We start from the raw sequence: 18619 nt of genomic DNA, 5'->3' as shown, positions 1-18619 counted from the left end.
ACTGAATGCTACTGTACCAAATGCAAACTTCCATGATGCCATTCCCCTGTAAATTCCACTGGAGCACATCCAGGTTAGAAAAACCATATGAAACTGGTACTAATAAACTACTCCATGCAGTGGTCCAGAGCTATAAATGCTGGGATGTCATAAAGACAGGAGAATTTACTATTCCTCAACTAGTTTAATCTCCTGTATCAGCATGGTGGAGGCTTTGTGGCATCTGTGTTGTAAACATGTGTTAGCTTTCTTCTACAAAACCCCTTGTACTGATACAGCAGGCTGTTCTGAAGTACACTGGAATGACAAACCAAGAAGCAATGCACCTTCAGAGCTTTGCAGTCACTGCTCACCTCATGTCGCTTGAAGAAGTCTGAGGATTCCAGAATGACATTAATTTCCTGCAGACGTTTGAGGTATTTTTTCTGGAAGAAGAGAAAAAAAGCCCAAAAGAACCCATAAACATTTCATTGAAAACTGAATAATCTGTTTATAAGAGTCAATATAATTAAGAGATCATATTCATTTTAGGCTAGAGGTCCTTCAAAACAACAGGTTCATCATTTGAAAGTCAATCTGAAAATACATTTCAAGCTTTCATAGTGAATTAAAAGACTGGAGTTCATCTGCTGCATGTGTTACACCAGGTATACTTATCTCTCGTGATTTGGATGTCATCAGGCTTTCTGCAACCTGTTTTTTTTTGTTGGTTTTTTTTTTTTTTTTTTAATAAAGAGAAAAGGTTTTCAAGGAATTAAAAATCTTCCAGTTCCCCAAAGTGAAAAGAAAGAAATTGTGTTAGAGAAACAAGGAGCTCCAACTATGGTGGGGGCAGAGGAGGGATAAAAAGAATCAAGACCTAATATACAAAGTTCTAGTGCAGATTTTTAAGGCTGCCCTGAGCTACCAGGCACACTCCTCCTGCAGGGCTACTCTGCCTTCATAATGGCTTCCACACTGCAGCAAAACATTACAGCCTCCTTTGAAGTTCCAAAGACAAGAGATGTGTTATGCCATCTACCACATGCCTGTTGAGCTACCCATGGATTAGCACACAGGAATTCCTCTTTGAGATGAGTTTCACACATGGGAACACAGCTAGTCACCAATCTCACTTCCTACCTCCACACTCTGGTTTTATCTTCTCCAGACTGAATTCCCAAATCACAAGTTTTCCTGCCAACACAATCCTTGCTTAGATATCACCCATCCAATGCATCTAACACCCATGACTGAAGCTGATGGCAAGCCTCAAGTTAGTTTGAATGACATTTTGATAGCATGAAGCATTTGGGGTCAACTCATGGCAAGAGCTGATAAAACTGGTCTCAGTCAGCTTCGCACAACCCACCAAATCCCCATGTCCACCCCATCTCCTGAGAGCAACTGGAAGTCAAAACCACTTACACCCTTGGTATTCTAATTCCTATTTCCTGTACCAAAGAAAGCATGGCCCTGGAGCAAGAGCATTGGTCCAAGATCAGTGCACCTGAAGAGCTCAGACTCACCAGAATAGTTGTGTTGCCCTCAATGAACTCCGCAAAAACCTGCAGTACTTGCTCCTGCGTCTTCGTTGTTTTGAAGTTTGTGTTACATGTTCCATCCGCCTTCTGCATAGAAGCCACACAGAGAGAGATTATTTATACTGCACTCATATCATTCCCCTCATCACTCAATCCTCTTGAACGAGCAGCAGCTCAGCCCTCGCTAACCAGATGAAAGTAAGCAGCTGAACAGGAAGAGAAACCAAGCAAGAAGAAGAGAAGAGATACAAAAGCTGATTGGATAGCTTTAAATGGCACTGGCAGTTCATTTCCTGTTGAGTACAAACAACAAAAAAAAGAAACGATTCATGATATTACCAGCTTGCAGGAGGGTTTTCTCACATCAGTGCTAGCAGTGCAAAGTTCAGTGGGGAAACCACAGAGACCTCTTTGGTTGTACTCTTGTCTGGCTAGTGAAACCCTGGCTGAGGGTGTGAGGGAACATTTCCAAAACCAATTTTACTAGTCTTTTTAGTTTGGGGGTTTCTTTTGAGTTTTGGTGTGGATTTTTTTGTTGTTATTTGGGTATTCTGTTGGTGGCAGTGGTAGTTTTTGTTGTTGTTTCAGTTTTTCACTGGGAAATCAAAGAATCACAGTTAGGATTCAGTTCCAAATGTACCTTTGAACATATAATGTGACCCAGAAGTCACAGAACAGAAATCTGTTGCAGACAGGAACAACCTGGGATTCGCAATGCTAGCAGTGACAAAGCAGGTGAATCCATTTTGGCAAAGGACAGTGCAGGCATGCTTGTTCCAAGTGTGTCCTGGACAAATTCAGAGTATTTTTGTGCTAGCAGTAAGATTCAGTACAGAAGCATCCTGCTACTGAAAAAGACAAGTATTTTTATGTGCTTCTGGAGCTACAAGCAAATAAGAGCAGTGCATGAATTGGAGGTATTTGTAAACACAGAATATATGAATATGCATGTCCCCAAGAGCATCCCTGTTTCAAGAGACACGAATAGGAGATTTTAGGATATGGGTGTAAAATACAGCAATTATTACAATTGGCAACAAAAATCCACTAAAAGCCTGCAGGATTATCAACCTGTTTTCCTCTCCATTGTTTCAGTCCAATCCCTCATTTTCATTGTGAGTAAATCAGCAGGTCAATAAAATATGTTGTCTCCTACATGTTAAGTCACTACACCAAAATGCCAAATTCACTTAGCAGGTGAAACACTATTTATTCCACAGCCAAACTTCGTTTCTAATACATACATGAAAAACATTCAATAATGCTAAAAACTCCAGATCTCTCATGCAAGAGAATTTTATTCCAAGGCTGTTGGACAGACACAAGCGCCACGTCAGCCTGATGAGATGTGCAAGTTATGCCAGAGCAGTTCAGCAGGTAGGCAGTGAACGTTAGAAGCCATCTGATCTGATCTGGGATAATACTCAAGAGCACAAAGGTATTTGAAACTTCATCTCGTACCTCTTCACTGGAGCAAGGCTGTTTTAAAAATAATTTCTCCCTATGCTGCAGATTGTAGAGCAATGTCTAGAATAGCTGCTTGGTGTTTGTTCCCTTTCTAACCTTTCGTGTCTGGACAAACTAGTTGCTTGCTTCCCTTTTTAACACTTTTATGATTTTGCTCCTTTCCAGTGGTTGGCAGGAAACATGATTACTGTCTGTCTTTACTTGCTGTAAAGAACATCCAGAGTTTGAATGGCATCACCCCAGTATTCTAAACCATGTTGGCTCTGCAGGTACTTGATCCTCAGGAGGCACTTGCCTGACTCACTCCTTGAAGTCATACCTTTGCTAAGGACTCCACATACACTCCTGCACAGACTGCAGAGCAGTCTGTCACACAGTGCAGCCTGTGGGCCAGTTCTTATTAGATGTGACAGTGATGTGGCTCTCCAGAGGGCAAGTGTCACAGCTCCATAAAACAGTGCTATTCATCTTAAATCATGGGGTCTTGCTCAGAGCCCTCTGCTGACCTCCCTTAAAGGGCTCTGGGTTAACTTAATGGATTCACAAAGATTTATGAATCAAATCTGATATCCTCCTGGGAAAATGGCTATCCCTGATCTACAGCTAAAGGAATGGTACCAAAGGAAGAAGTAACTTTTCAAACTGCACAGATATTCACTGACAGAATGGGAAGACAGAAATCCCAACTCTCAGCCACAGGCATTAGCTTAGTATTATAGAGAAAATGTTTGCAATGCCTGGCCTTCAGACAGCCTCTGCCAGACAGGAAATGTGCATTTGGAATCAGGCAGGCACAAGATACTGAGCAACAGCTTCCAACTGTAGGGAAACCAAATGGTTCCGATTATTTTTGATAGGAGGAAAAGGGACAAATCCCATAAATGAACTTGACTTGATTTCAGAGATCCAGAAGCAAGGCAAGGATAAGAAATGGAGCAACCCAAAAAGATACCCCATTATTGCAGGAGTGCATATGGTGAATCAAATCTTATTTATCAGCAGCCAGTTCACAGAAAGGCTTATGATTTCACTTTCTTTGCTTTTGCTTCTTATTCAAGCAGCCACAGGGCAGGAATTACCAAACCCAACATACCTCATCAGCTAACTCCAGGAGTTACCAGTCCAGTCAGGGAGAACATCCCCTTGTTCCCATCAACCACTAGTAGGCACCACTGACTTTTACAGGCTTTCTTACCAAAATGGGGATCCCTGCAGAATGGCTTTGCTTTTCTGCAAAAATACAGAACTGGATGTACAGTTCAGCTTCAGTGGAACAGTGCAGGCAGTACTGACTACCTGTATTGCCTGAACAATTTAGTTTCTGCCACCTTTTCTCCATCCAAAAAAAATTTAAAAATTATACCTACATTCCTCATAACAACACAGGGAGATAGAAAGGGAATGTGCTCCAAAGTATTTTCTATACTTAGTCAAGGATTAAGTATTCTTTCTGTGCACAGTTACAGCAGTGTCTCCACAGAGGGAAACACTACACAGTCTGTGTGTCATACTGCTCCTACCTCTGACAAGAAACAAATCCACAAAGAAAAGCCAGGAGGTTTGTCTGAAGCACCCATGTTCTCCTTTAACTCAGTTACTCTCTGGGACTGTACATCTTCACTCACCAACTATCTTTCCAAGAACACACATGAAAACTCTCAAGATCATCTGGGTTTCTGATTCCATTACACAGAGGAGCATACAAAGACATAAGTTGCACAGGAACAACACAGGTATCTTCATAACATCATTAGCTGGCTAAAGGGCAAGGCAGGATCCTGTGTTGTGGCTGGACTGGAGCCAGACCATCTACCACCCAGACAGTTCCTGCACGAGGATGCCTGTGTCTAACAGTCAGGAGTGGGTGGACAGCACACAAGGGGCCAGCACTGCATGAGCTTGGAGCCCCAGTTCCAGTATCACAGCAGGAGAATCTGTGAATAAGGAAGGGAGAAGACACAAAGCAAAGAGAGAAGAAAGAGGTATTTAAAGAGCCTCTGTTCATCAGCATCACCGTCTTTTATACCTTATTTCTATGTGCTTGAATTGTGACATGGAAACAAAACTAATCCAGGTTCTGGAGTGGTGCAGTTGACACACTTGAAGGATGGGATACCACCCAGAGGGACACAGGCAGGCTCAAAGGGGGGCCCATGGGAATCCCCTGCAGTTCAAGTGTAAGTGCTGCACGTGGTCAGGGCAGCCCCAGTACCTATCCAAGCTGGGGCACAAACAGATCAAGAGCAGCCCTGCTGAGAAGGACCTGGGAGAGCTGATGAATAGGAGGCTGGACATGACCCAGCAATGTGTGCTCACAGCCCAGAAAGCCAGCTGTGTCCTGGGCTGTATCCAAAAGCAGCATGGCCAGCAGGGCAAGGGAGGGGATTCTACCCATCTCTTCCTCTCTCATGGGACCCCACCAGCAGTGCTGCATTCAGCTCTGGGTCCCCAACTTAGGACAGACATGGACCTGCTGGAGCAAGTGCAGAGAAGGCCACCAAGTTAATTAAAGGAATGGAAAACCTCTCCTATGAGGAAAGACTGAGCAAACTGGGTTTTTTCAGTCTGGGAAAGAAAAGGCTTTGGGATGACCAAACTGTGGTTTTACAGTACCTGAAGGCAGCCTACAAGAAAAATGGAGAGTAGTTTTTTATAAGAGCAGGCAGTAACAGGACAAGGGATCCTTTAAAAGGGGGAGTAGGTTTAGAATAGGTATTAAAAAAAAAGATTCTTCACTGCAAGTGGGGTAAGGCACTATAACAGGCTGCCCAGAGAAGTTGTGGGTGCCTCATCCCTGGAATTTTTCAAGACCAGGTTGGATGGAGCTCTGAGCAATCTGCTCTACTGCAGCACAGGGGTTGGAACTACATAATCTTTAAGGTCCATTCCAACCCAGTCCATTCTATGATTCTGTGAAAGATTAAGTGAGTAACAGGTAGGAAAGAAAATTGCTAAGGTTCTACTGCGGCTGTAAGGTAGTATTCTAGAAATGGTACAGGGACACAAATTTATCCATCAAGAACAGCAGATGAACTTGGCTGATGGAGAAATTTCATTTTGGATTGCTCTGGCTTTATTCCAGCTCCATCTAAACTGGATCTCATCATGTATTTAAAAGGAAAAGTGGTTTCCTTGATCCCAAGAGTATCTAAGCAAATGCTTTTAACATGCCTTGCCAATAAATGTAACTGCAACAAAACCACTTTACTGTGATTCACTTAGAATAAATATGTATAGTTCCTGGATAAAAAAAGAAATTGCATGCAGAGAGGGAGTTAATACTTCTGTTCTGAATTCTTCCTTACAGTCTCATTTTCATTCTATCTGCACTGCATACCTCCTTGTGTCCTTCCTGTAAGGTCTCTGTAGTTGATTCAAATATGGCTGATGTGTATCTGAAGCTTAAATTCATTGACACTCTGTTGCAATTAGAATGAATGCTTTAGAACTGCAATAGAGTGAACTCTGTGGTTTCAGCTAGTGCATTTTCACATGATTCTTTGGAAAAGCTGGCTACTGATGTGCACAAGCTTGTTTGATAAATCAAAAAAGTTCAGTCTTGAGGAACAGGTAGAGGTGAAACATTTACCTTAATTCCTTCAATCCTGAAGCCCAGGTTGGCACTGGAGCTGATGGTTTCTCTCCACTGCATGTACCGGGGTTTGGTGACAGCGTGCTGGGCGTTCTCTTCAGCCGTGGGAGCAAGAGGATCCACTTCAATCATTTTCTTGTACATGTCCTTACGCAGCTTTGGTTTCTCTCGTGCCTTAGTCAGCTCTTCCTCCAGGTATGTTCTGCAAACATCACATCCCAACACATCCTTAAGGACTTCCTCAACATTTCTTTTTATAGCTCACAAACTGGCCTCAAGAAACAACAACCAGGAAAATAAGCCTTATCATTGCCCCAGTTCTGCATATGGGGAAACCAAAGTACACAGAGCAATGACTGGCATATTTAGTGTACACAGTACACAGGCATATTTAGTGAAACAGCCCCAGGAATCAGGAATTCTAATTCACTTCTTGTTCTACCTATACCTTTACTTGCTGTTACAAGTTATGATTATTTCCTGGTTACAGAATAGGAGGAAGCTGAATTCCCACTGTGCCATAAAATAGAACTGCGTTTTCAAAGGACAGGTAGGAGAGATCACTTATAATGAAATTTAAAAAAAAATAGGGCTATTGAAGACTTACTGAATTCTCTCTCCTCAAAAAACTTTAAAACAGTCGTGGGTAATTTTTTTAGGCCTCAGTTTAAGTTTTACTTAATGCACCTCAGTGAAAGACAGTGTCACTCTTCATATAGAAAAAACTAGAGTAAAGCAGATTATCAGAGTAGTTCCAAACCAGAAGAGGTAGCTAAGAACAGGAAGGTGAAGAGGCACAAAACTCCTGCCTTTTGCTCTTATCAATCTGCTAATCTGGTAGCCATTAGAAAGGCACTATCCATGTTTTCTACATTCCACTGGATTCCTAAAGCCTGCACTTTGTCAAGTGCCTGAAGTCTACGTTCTTCATCACAGCGTAACAAACCAGGAGATGATGTCACTCACTGCCAGAATGTCACCTATTTTCAACAAAATGTGTATGTATTGTTGCAAATCATTCTCCTATTTCTTCTGAACATACCAGTTCAGAAGAACTGCTACATCTAAGTAATTTAAATTTTTGCATCTATTTAAAAAAGGCATATCTGCACTCCTGTAAGTAGAGTAACTAATTTATGACAATAACTCTTGAGCATCTGAGCTGACATCCCAGCTGACGGATTACTATGACAGCTCATATTTCTCTGTACTGTTACCTTACTCCAGGATCTCAACAAATGTCTATCTCTTTGTTATATAGTAGTTATATAAAAGTACTTAGATAGTATTTTTGATGCATTCATTTTAATCACAGACAATGAATGGAAAAGAAAGTGAGAACCTGGAGAACAAAGAGATAGCAACACCTCAAGATGTCAGAGTATGGAAAAACACAGTCAGTCCTGAGCAAATGGTCAACTCTTTAAAGAAAAGATCAATACCAGCAAAGACTCATTCAAGCATTGGAAATGGGCTTTCACACTGGTATTCCATCATTTGCATCGGGAGATGGAAATTTTACTTTGTGAGGCTTTCTGAATCACTGCATGCACAAAGATTCAATGAACTGGCAGTGAATAAGTCATGTCATTTTTTCCCATGTATTATCAGGCCATTTCAGAAAAACTTTCTCTTAAATCCCCCCTGAACATTTCTTGACGTGGATAGTTTTTGAGGATATAGATCAACTAGCTTCCAGAATCCATGTACAAACTGGCAATAATGGGACATATTGTCCTCAGGTTGTCCAAAGTGACTGTGAGCATGACCACATCTCCCCCTTCCTTCAAAGCAGAGAAAGTACATTCTCTTTCATTCACCCCACCTGATCCCCATCTTGCAGTCCATCACACTTGGCCCTTCAAAATCAGTGAGCAAGTCATCCAGCTGGATGTAGCTCTCGCCATCTCTCTCCACCACGCCATGGAAGCAAGGGACGCAGGAGCGTAGTGGATCCTTCATCAATCGTTCAAAACACTCCTTTTCATTCTCTGAGAAACGTTTCAGAATCTTCCCACTATCAGCTGCCTTGAAATTCCCTAAAAAAGAAAATCAAACACTTGCTGACAAGATTGACAAGCAAAAGAGAAAAACCCCTTCCCCCACCATTCCAGTTTCATCTATCTCAGTCTTATAGCGGCAGTTCAAGATTTCCCCTGAAGAAAAGAGATAAGATGCTTTCCATAAAAAATAAAACAGACAGGACGAACAATTGTTAGCAGTGAAAGTCCGTTTGGATACATTCCCATGTCAGAATTTATGGCTTTAAGAGTGCAGTTCCTTCAGGCCTTTGGGCTGTTTGGATTTTTTTCTACGCTAATCTTTGCTAGGTTATTAAACAGTACTATACTTGCTAAAATGCACAGGAAGAAGCCACGAGCCAGAATTCATCATTAATCCTCTGACAGGCTATTTTAAAGCTGCATAACACTGCCAGCACTGGCTTTGTCCTTAATCCTCACACAGGGTACACACACCTGCTGAGCGTGTCCAGACAGAGGCAGCACATCCATCAGTGATACTTAAAGAGCCAGAGCCAGGCAGAAGCCAGGCACTGCCCTTTCCCCACACACACACACACACTCTGTGGCTGCGCCTGCCTGCAGGTATTGCCTCTCCTCTGGAAACCTGCTTATCTGCTAATGCCCTGCAGGTACAGCCTGGAGGGCGAAGTGCTTTGTACAGCCCTCTGTCTGAACGCTATTCAGGACAAATGACATCTGCAGAGGCCACAATTAGCAGTAATCAGCCTCCACCTGTCTGGAGTTTCCAAATGCTCTCCTATCCTTGCAACCTGCCAACAGTGTCTAAGGAAAGTGCACGTTTCATTCAGAGGCACCCTTTAATTGAGACAGAATAAAGTGGGCACCAAAGTAGAAGCCTCACTAACCCTGGGGATAACACTCAACCTTTATCACAGCGGGATCCTTCAGCCATTGCAAACTGGTTCTTCTCTGACAAATCCCAGAACAGGCACTGCCTTGGCAAAAGGGCAAGGCTGGTAACAGCTCAGGTTTTAGTTCAGAAAAAAACTGTCATATCAGAGGAGAACAGCTGCAGAAAGGACAGAGTAAACCCAACCACAGAACACTGCTAAAAGGAAACTGGAACAGTATCTCTCCTAATCAGCTTCTAATAAACTCTTAACTCTCCTCTTCCACCCCACTATGTGAGTGTCCAGAAGGGTGATGATTACATGACCAGTGCCTCACTCCACACAGACAAAGCAAACTCCACACTTCTGTGACAAAAACTGCATTAAGACTGGGTCATCTTGGCACTTTGTGTGATACAAATCAGACACAAGAACAACACTGTGCAAAATACAGTTACTCAATTTCTAGGGCTCAGTAGATTTCTCAGCACAGCTTTGAAGTGCACCATATTAGGGCATCAGCATACACAGAGGTGGTTCACGTACTGCATTACAGCACGATGCAGCGTGGGTGCCTGCCCACATGTGTACTAATAAACCCCCACCAGCACTGCACAGGAATTATATGAAGCACGAGAGACAAAAACCCATTGACTTCTCTTTGTTGTTTTTTTGCCTTACAAATGAAACTAAGCCTCCATCAGGAGGACACCTACCAATTTTTACAGACACAAAACTAGAACCAACCAACTGAGCTGCTCCTTGCACTCGTACAGTGAACAATGACAGACTCACAATGCAAAAACATGGTCAACAAGGGAATTTTCCCATTTGTTTTCCACCCAAGGACCTACATTCAGATGAGGGGTTTGGAGTGGTGTTAGAAACACTGTCCTTTCCAGGGCTGAAGCACATACAGACATGGACAGTAATCCTTCCCCCTAGAGAACTAACTACTGGCTACTCAGTCAGGAAAAATGATCCCATACTGCAACCAACAGCACCAGATAGATTAGGGCTTTAGCTCCCCAACCCCTTGTTTCCCTCTAACAAGTATTTTACACACATCACCTTACAAGCCTGGCCCTTCTCCAGAGTCTGATCATTGCTTCCCTGCTGATCTCCTTATTCAGGTATATCACTCCCATTTCCCTATTCACACCACAACTGAAATATGTTTTAGGTCACAGATTTGTGTGATATTGCCTGCTTCCTTTTCACCTGAAGGAAGGAAGTAAACAGAGAAAGACTGTTCTCCATGCTGCAGTCATCCTCACTCCAGAGACAAACACACTGAAGATACCCCTCTCACCTGTATGCCCAGCCAGCTGCACCCATGAGTAGCGTTTCTTGAAGGGGCTGATGACTGGCAAGTTAACCATTGTTTTAATTGTATGCCATGCTTTTTTCTGGAAAAGAAAAGAAATCTTAAGTTGGGCAAAAGCTGAAATCCTGACACGCCACATTGAATTGTTCCTCACTAATGTGTAAGTGCTCCAAGGTGGAACCACAAAACAAACACTGTCATCATTGTTGGAAAATTATGCACACAAACCCAAGAATGGACAAATAAAGATAACGTCCTGCCATGCACAAGAAAGCTGCCTATAAGGAGGGGAAAAAAAAGTCATAGTGCACGTCACAGGCCTGTTCTTAGCCACACCTCGCCCTCCGTGTGTGAGTCACAGAGTATGTGGACAGCAGATGCTGAATGAACACACACATGCACACATACGCACGTTTAAGTTTCCATGAGACATGCACATAAGCTGCTTGTCACTGTCAGCAACACTTTCTTTCCCAGGGAACTTCAGCCTCACCTCATGATTAGCAGCTTTCCCCAAGTCAGCAGGTAAATCCTACTGGGACACCTGCACAGAAAGTGCATCTCCAGCCGGACACGGAGCTCACCCAGCTCCCTCGGCACCCACTGACAGCGTGCTGTAGAATCTACTCCAGGTCATGAATTTTCCTGCTCCCTCCCCTCTTTCCCAATCCGGTTACTTTTTAACAAAGCTGGGCATTGCTCTGGCAACCTTTGGCTGCAGCTGTCTGGGTACCGCTGCAGGCAGACAGGGAAACAGAACAGCTGCTCACAAAGAGCAGCTGAGTGCTCTGTCACAAAGGCAGGAAAAAAAAAAGCAGAAAGTGAAAAAGTCTCATGCTCTGGAACTGAAACCCAGATGGGAGAGAACTACAGCCCACCAGCATTCATGTTACAGTTGGAAGGATCCCAAAGTGCTTTACAAACAAGGACAGCAGGCTCAGTTCTTCTATCACTAGAACAGAACACCCTGCTGGAGAAGAAAAATGGAGCTGCATTATATTTATGGCATGACAGTTTAGTGCCAAGGAGGTTTTGTTGGGATCAGGTGTAGCTGGGAATGAGGCAGCACTTACAGAAGAGTTTATCAATGGCTCAATTGGAAATCACCAAAATCAATGGGAAGTATTGATGATGCTGAAAACAAGTTTAGGTGCCTGCTCATCGACTGGAAAATACACATTCAAAACAACAGTCTTCTCTAGCATGGATATTGATCTGGAGATTTAGATGCTTAGGATAAGTAATTTTTATTGCCTTCTACACTCTAAGTGTAAAACAGAAAATGTGAAATTGCAGGAAATGATACACAGGCAAAATGTTGCTCTCCAGATCACTCTCTGACCTGGCCACGCTTCCCCAAACTTATTAACTTACACAATATTTCTTATAAGGTACCCTCCAGCAACACTGGTCACCGTGTGAGGGCAAAAACCTGCAGTTATCTTAGAATGTATCAAGAACATATATGAACCACAGACACAAGTGATTTTTTTTTAAGGATTTGCCCTCACAAGAAAGTTTTAAGTAATGCTTCAAATTAAACTGACATAACAACATAATTGCCATGCGAGCATACTTACTCTGAAATGAGATTGCTTCTGTCTATTAAACTTTGGGTTTTAATGGAGTTTGAGCTGAAATTAATTCACTCTTAGTCAGATATGTTCCCCATACTTTTGAAAACATACTGTACCAGTGAGAGGAAGCATCCAGAAAAAATCCTGGATGTTTGAGAATTATGAAGACTCAGTTGCACTTATTAAAACTCCACAGATGTTACTAGCTCTAGCTAAACTCCAATTGCATAAATAACTTCTGCAGGTTCATATGCTATATTATTTGGATTTAATATTTTTTAAAATTTGCCTTAAGCTGCTCCAAACCGCAGCCTTGTAGTGTTGAACAGTGACTTGTGTCTATTGCAGACCCAGCTGTGAGGATGAGCGACTCTTCAACACCACTTAAATACGTCCATAGCCTCCTTCTGGAGAAAAGTGCAATGTAAATTCTGTTTTTCAAGTAGCAAAGAAATTATTTTTGTCTAGTTTATTTGTGAGATTTCACTGATAGCAGAAGCTCTTCAGGCTGCTGTGCTGTTTCTACTTCAGAAGGACAGAATCCCAAGTTATTTAAACAATAGTTGACAAAACCCCATTATTATGAATTAAAATGACTTCCTTGAATGTAGCCCCTGCCAAAGATTTAGTTTTTTAAGATTCCAGACCAGTTTTCAGGGCAACACAGTTTTTTCCCCATCCCTTAATCAGAAGTCAACATTGCTCCATAACTCTGCCATAAAGACCCCCCACACATCATAAAGTTCCACTGCTAACAAACTGCATCCTGCCTCCCAGTGACTTGTCATACTGCTGCACGCACCACTAACGAGAGGCACAGATTCTCAACGAATGCACATCAACTGTCAATGCAACATCACACTCCAGTGGCTCTCCTGCCTCCTCCCTCCCACCAAATGCTAAGAAGCTGAAGCTTTTATTTGTACTGTGGGCGTGAAGGAGAGACAATGGGCCAAACTCAGCCCCAGCTCCAGTGGACTTTGGCTGCTTAGGTTACAGCTGCCTTGGATAAGGATGTTTAAGCTACTCATCCAGTAAACAGACACTGACAATTTTTATTTACCTTTCTTAATTTTAAATAATCTCTTCACAACCTCTCCTCCCCCTCAAGATAAGGAAAGCAGAAGGCTCAAGCTAGGAGGGAAAGGATTGCCTTCAGGCCTGTCCTGTGGGGAGTGTTGCCATCAGCAGGGGTTCAGCAGTTTCACTTTCCTCTGCCTCAATTTCTAGCCTCCCAGCTCACTCAACCCAGGGTACAAATTGCCAGGATGCAAGCAGGGCTGCATGCTGGTAGAGCAGTGGTGTGAGTGGGAAGATGAAAACTTTGTGTGCTTGCTGTAGGAGGAATCATTCTCACTTCTATTTCTAAAGTAAGATCTCTTCTTCTTTGTTAGCAATGGCATTATGTGCTTTTCAAATCACTGCTTTATGCTGCAATGGCAAAGAGGGCTTCTACCACTGTCCATCTGTATTTGCAGCCTTATCTCCCTCTGCTCCTGTTTCTTCTGCTAGTCTTCCTTGATTTTTTTCTCTGCCTGGGTTTCTCCAAGACCTCACTTCTTCTAGATTCCCAGGAGAAAGTCAGGTATCTCAGAATTGACATCACTGATGCTGCTTTATATGCCTCAACATGCTCAAGAGTTTTCCAACAGTAAGAAGAAAGGCATTCCAAAAGAGTCAAGAAGCAAACCTGAAAAATATTAACACTCTTAGACTCAGCACGTAAGTTACTCGATGTAAACTTTAACTGACACATGATATAAACACCCCTGAGCAACACACAAAAGGTGTGGGGCACTAAGGAGGGAAAAGCAAGTTTTCTGCCAATGGGGCAGACCAAGTGACAGTCTGTGCCACGGCACGTGTGCCCCTGGCAGCAAATGGACAAAATTTCAGGGAAGAGAAGGGGAGAGGCAATTAATGCAATGCAGCCTCAGAGCATGCAAAGGAACTGTGGTTTGGTATCTGATCTGCTACCTGGATTACTCTCTTGACTCACTTTCCTGAATTGGAAGCGCAGCTCTGAAGAGAAGCACACATCCATGCAGCAGATGTGCAGGCCTGCTCAGTGCATACACAGACAAGATGCTGCCTGGGTGAGGTATTCCCCACCTCTCCTACCCTGGATAAAGGCGGCTGCTGCCATCCTGTCCATCCTTTAAGGGAGAGTAGAGGGCAGCAGTAACCGAGCACCATTGGTTTGTGTGAGCCCCCATTTCTCCGGGCCTTTCACATGATAAGCATGCAACTTCACACACAGCCAGTGTGCAGAGGCCCAGCCATGATGAGCCTGCACAAACACACCAGAGGATGTATGCCTTGCCTGAAGAAAATCCACTGAACTCTGGGAGGTATTTCATCCATTTGAAGGGGTTTGGCCTCAGACCCCACTGTCCCTAAGAATACATCTCCAGGAAATCCCAGACTTTCCTGAAACCCTCCCACTACTGCAGGACAAGAGCTGTAACACCCTAACAAGCAAGCTCACTGAAGAGATTAGTGCAAACTCCCTGAATTGGATAGGGCTTTTTTAGTTGCTACTGTTGTTTTACAGGCAGTACAGAGCAACTAGCATGTCTCTGAGCACATGCTGAATTCCTCAGGAACAGGAGAACCACTCTAATTCCTAAAGACAACAGTGCATAGGGACCTGAACACTCCTCTGCTGTTCTATGGAAAAATAAATAAAATCTCTCACTTATTTAAGGGTAAAAATAAAACAATAATATCTCAGTTCTGTGAATGTCTGAAACACATGTAACTACCCTCAAGCAAGAAATAAACAGGTAACATACATAAGAATTTGTTTCACTTAGGAATTTCAGCAATTATAATAATTTAAAAAATCAGTCACATCTAAATTAGGAAGCATTGGGGGAATAAGAAAAACCTTTTCTTCAGAAAAATGAAGTAATTTAGCTTTCATAATTCTGGCATATTACTTGAAACTATAATGAGTTGAAGAACAAAAGAACACTAAAATTCAATATAAATCAACAGGGTCTTTAAAAATATCCATTATTCCATCAGCAGCAGAGTGGAGGTGTAGTTTCTTGCCTGAGCTGGTAAATCATCATGGAAATTCTGTTAGGCAAGTGTAAACAATGACCACTGAATCATTTCACTGGGTAAATTTCAGCCATTTCTTTACCCAAGATCCCGTTGTCTTTTTTTGTCTTTGTTTTTGTGCATAATACAAAGCCTACATAAGAAAGCTATTATGACAGCAAGAAACAAAAGGATAATGAGAAATTTTTTTAGTAATCCTTTTTTTTCCTAGAAGGCTTTAAGAAACAGTACTTAATTGTCAGTCAGTCATCATTACCTACTGTTCTCTTAAAGCCTTTACATCATTTAGGCTAAATTCTGCCACTCTGGGACATGGGGGCTGAAATCTAATCTGTAATGCTGGTTGCCACTGCCTACTCAGTGTCTCACCAACTCCTAGAAGGAACAAAGGTCCTCCACAGGGACTTGTGAGGAGTACAGAAAACTATAATTATCAAAAAGTTACTATGTGCATTTCAGAACAATCCTGTAAGAGCCATGAGCCCAAAATGCAGGAGCACTGAGCAACCCCTTGCCAGGGATCTTGGCCAGCACAGTGAGCAGCGGGCACATGAGAAGGTGATGAGTGTTGGCCTCCTTTGGGGCACAGTAACCACAGCAACAGTGTCTGGAAATGTAAAAAGTGTCTGGGAACTCGTCAGACCAGTCAGTGGCTGGAACTGCCTTCTATGAGGCCCAAAAATAATACTAAGAATTACTAAACTGGGTATCAGTTATGACTTATCCAGGCACAGAATTAGTCATTCTCCAGCGACTCACCTTTCTGCTGGGTTGGCTTTTTTGCCCCTCTTCTCTTCCTTCCTGGTCACACATTAGCATCCTTACTACTCTGAGTGACACAACAAATCCTCAGGAGGTCCACAATATTACACACAACATTACTCACACAGGTGGCTTAAGTATCAGTGTGAGCAGCTGGTCACTTTCTGTTCATAACTGTTTCTTTTAAACTCTGTATCTTCTACAGTTTTATTATTGCTTCACAGAATGGGTCGGGTTGGAAGGGAGCACAGTGGGTCATCTGGCCAACCTCTCTGCCCAAGCAGGGCCATTCTAGAGTACGTGGCACAGGACTGCATCCAGATGGTTCTGGACTATCTCCAGTGAAGGAGACTTCACAACCTTGCTAGGCAACCCGTTCCAGTGCTTGGCCACCTGCAGAAGTTCTGCCCCCTATTCAGGTGGAACTTCCTTTGCTTCAGGTTCTGCTCACTGTCTCTTGTCCTGTTGCTGGGCACCACCAAGCAGAGCCTGGCTCCATCCTCTGACACCCTCCCTTCAGACACTGATAGACATTGACGAGGCCCCCTCTCATTTTTCTCTTTTTGAGGCTGAGCAGGCCCAGCTTCCTCAGCCTTTCCTCATAAGAGTTGCTTCAGTCTCCTAATCCTCTCCAAAGCCCTTCTCTGGACCTGCTCCAGGAGCTCCATGTCTCCCTTGTACTGAGGAGCACAAATGCAGTTCACAAGGGCTAAGTAGAAGGGTCAAATCACTTCCCTAGACCTGCTGGCAATGCTCTTCCTAATGCATTCCAGGATACCATTGGCCTTCTTGGCCTCCAGTTTTACTTTTTATGTACACTTTTTTTACTTTTATATACATTTACTTAAAATGTTTTATAAAACCTCTGAGTTAATTTTATTTACAAAACCCTTGACTGCTTTATTTACCATAGTTTATTAAAACTGAAATCAGTTCGAAGGCTAATTTGTTTTCCTAATTATTTATGCCATTTTATTAAATTATTTAAATAATTCAGAAAATTAAAATATATTTGTTCTCTGCTTTCACTACTACTGCTTGCCATTTTATTTGAATTGGCTTTCACCTGACATACTGGACCTACAGAGGTAAAGAATTTAAATGTAGGTCTAAAGCTATTAATCATATTATTTTAATGGACTAAACCTAGCTGAAACAAAACTTTCTTTTCATCTGTTTCAACACAGTCAATACCTGCCACTACTATAAAAAGCTTTCATGAGAAATAATTTTGAGCAAATCACAACCAAGAAAATTAGGGGCCTAATTTAATTACTGAGTAATTAGATCTGCTTCTTTCTCTGTTTGAATGTAGTCAATAACAACAGTACTATAATTACGATCTACTAAAAAAAAAACCCACATAACACTTAAGCAAAGTATCTACTGCTTTGTCAAAATCACAATACTCTACCAAGACAAGTTGTTATCAGCACAGTTTGCCCAAACCAAAGACTGCTCCACAGGTGCAGCTTCCCAGCAGCCAGCTTCAATGGTTATTAGGGATTTCATTCTCTCAAGGAGTATAGCTCTGGGACAGTTCACCATATGGTTTCACTTCATGGAGAGAAATGAGGATCTGAGTGATGTTATATAAGAAAAAAAAATTTAAAAGATAGTGAGAGTTGCTGAGCAACACAGTATCTTTCCGGTTACAGTCACAAAATTTGCCTATCAAGGCATTCTGGTTTTGAGTTCTTTCAGTTTGAGTCTTAGTGTAGTTGTCTTTGCAGAGATGAAACAGGCAGGCAGTCATCTTGGTCAGATCCAGAACCTGAACCAGCTGACATTTTTATGCCAAATGTAAGCAAAACACAATTATCCTCAGTGTTTCTTCTAGTAATATATGCATACACATTCATGCATGCTTTTAAAACACCTAAAGCAGATTGTAAAAGCCTTTGATTGCAGATTATGAAAATTCCATTACTTTTTACTTTTTTTATAATTATCCAGACTATAACAAGTCCTAGGCTTAAGATCATCTGGTATTTGAAGAAACTTAGACCATCTTACAAGACACAGAGCAAGTGAGGTATACATGACATTTTCACCATATTTGTTGGGAGAAATATAACTGAAATATCCACAAAGGCTCTGTGTAGGGAAGCAAGGAGCAAGATTTTCCATAGCTAAAACAAAAATGCCCTGAACAATGACAGCAAATCCCTGAATTTATAATAGAAATTATACTTTCAGCAGCCAGTTTCTGTGCTCTTGCCCCCTATTAAAGGTTCCTGGAATCCTCAAGCTCAGGAGATTCTTGCTGCCAAGTCTACTACCCACTTGGCTGAATCAGACATGAATCACAAAGATCTCAATGGGTAGGAGGTGAAAGAGCAAGTTAAGTAGGAGAATGCTCCCCAAATGTATGTGAGTGAACCCTCACACAAACCTTTATCACGGAGCTCCTGAGCGCAACACTTA

The 18619-nt window shown here is 42.3% G+C and overlaps 1 protein-coding gene across 1 annotated transcript in view; it reads right to left on the bottom strand.

Annotated features, from left to right (window-relative positions):
• The window catches only part of ITPKA (inositol-trisphosphate 3-kinase A), a 39460-nt gene that overhangs the window by 4683 nt on the left and 16158 nt on the right, over positions 1-18619 (bottom strand). Inside the window, exons 3-7 of the mRNA XM_054276223.1 lie at positions 10770-10866; positions 8408-8621; positions 6580-6784; positions 1509-1610; positions 354-425 (exon numbers count right to left, since the gene is read on the bottom strand). Of these exons, the coding sequence (XP_054132198.1) occupies positions 354-425; positions 1509-1610; positions 6580-6784; positions 8408-8621; positions 10770-10866 (690 nt within the window). The remainder of the gene's footprint in view (positions 1-353; positions 426-1508; positions 1611-6579; positions 6785-8407; positions 8622-10769; positions 10867-18619) is intronic.

The sequence above is a fragment of the Melozone crissalis genome, unplaced genomic scaffold, assembly GCF_028551555.1.
Source record: "Melozone crissalis strain CALT ecotype California unplaced genomic scaffold, PUWL_Pcris_2 ptg000018l_1, whole genome shotgun sequence".
NCBI lineage: Eukaryota > Metazoa > Chordata > Aves > Passeriformes > Passerellidae > Melozone > Melozone crissalis.
This window is presented reverse-complemented; position numbering and strand designations above follow the sequence as displayed.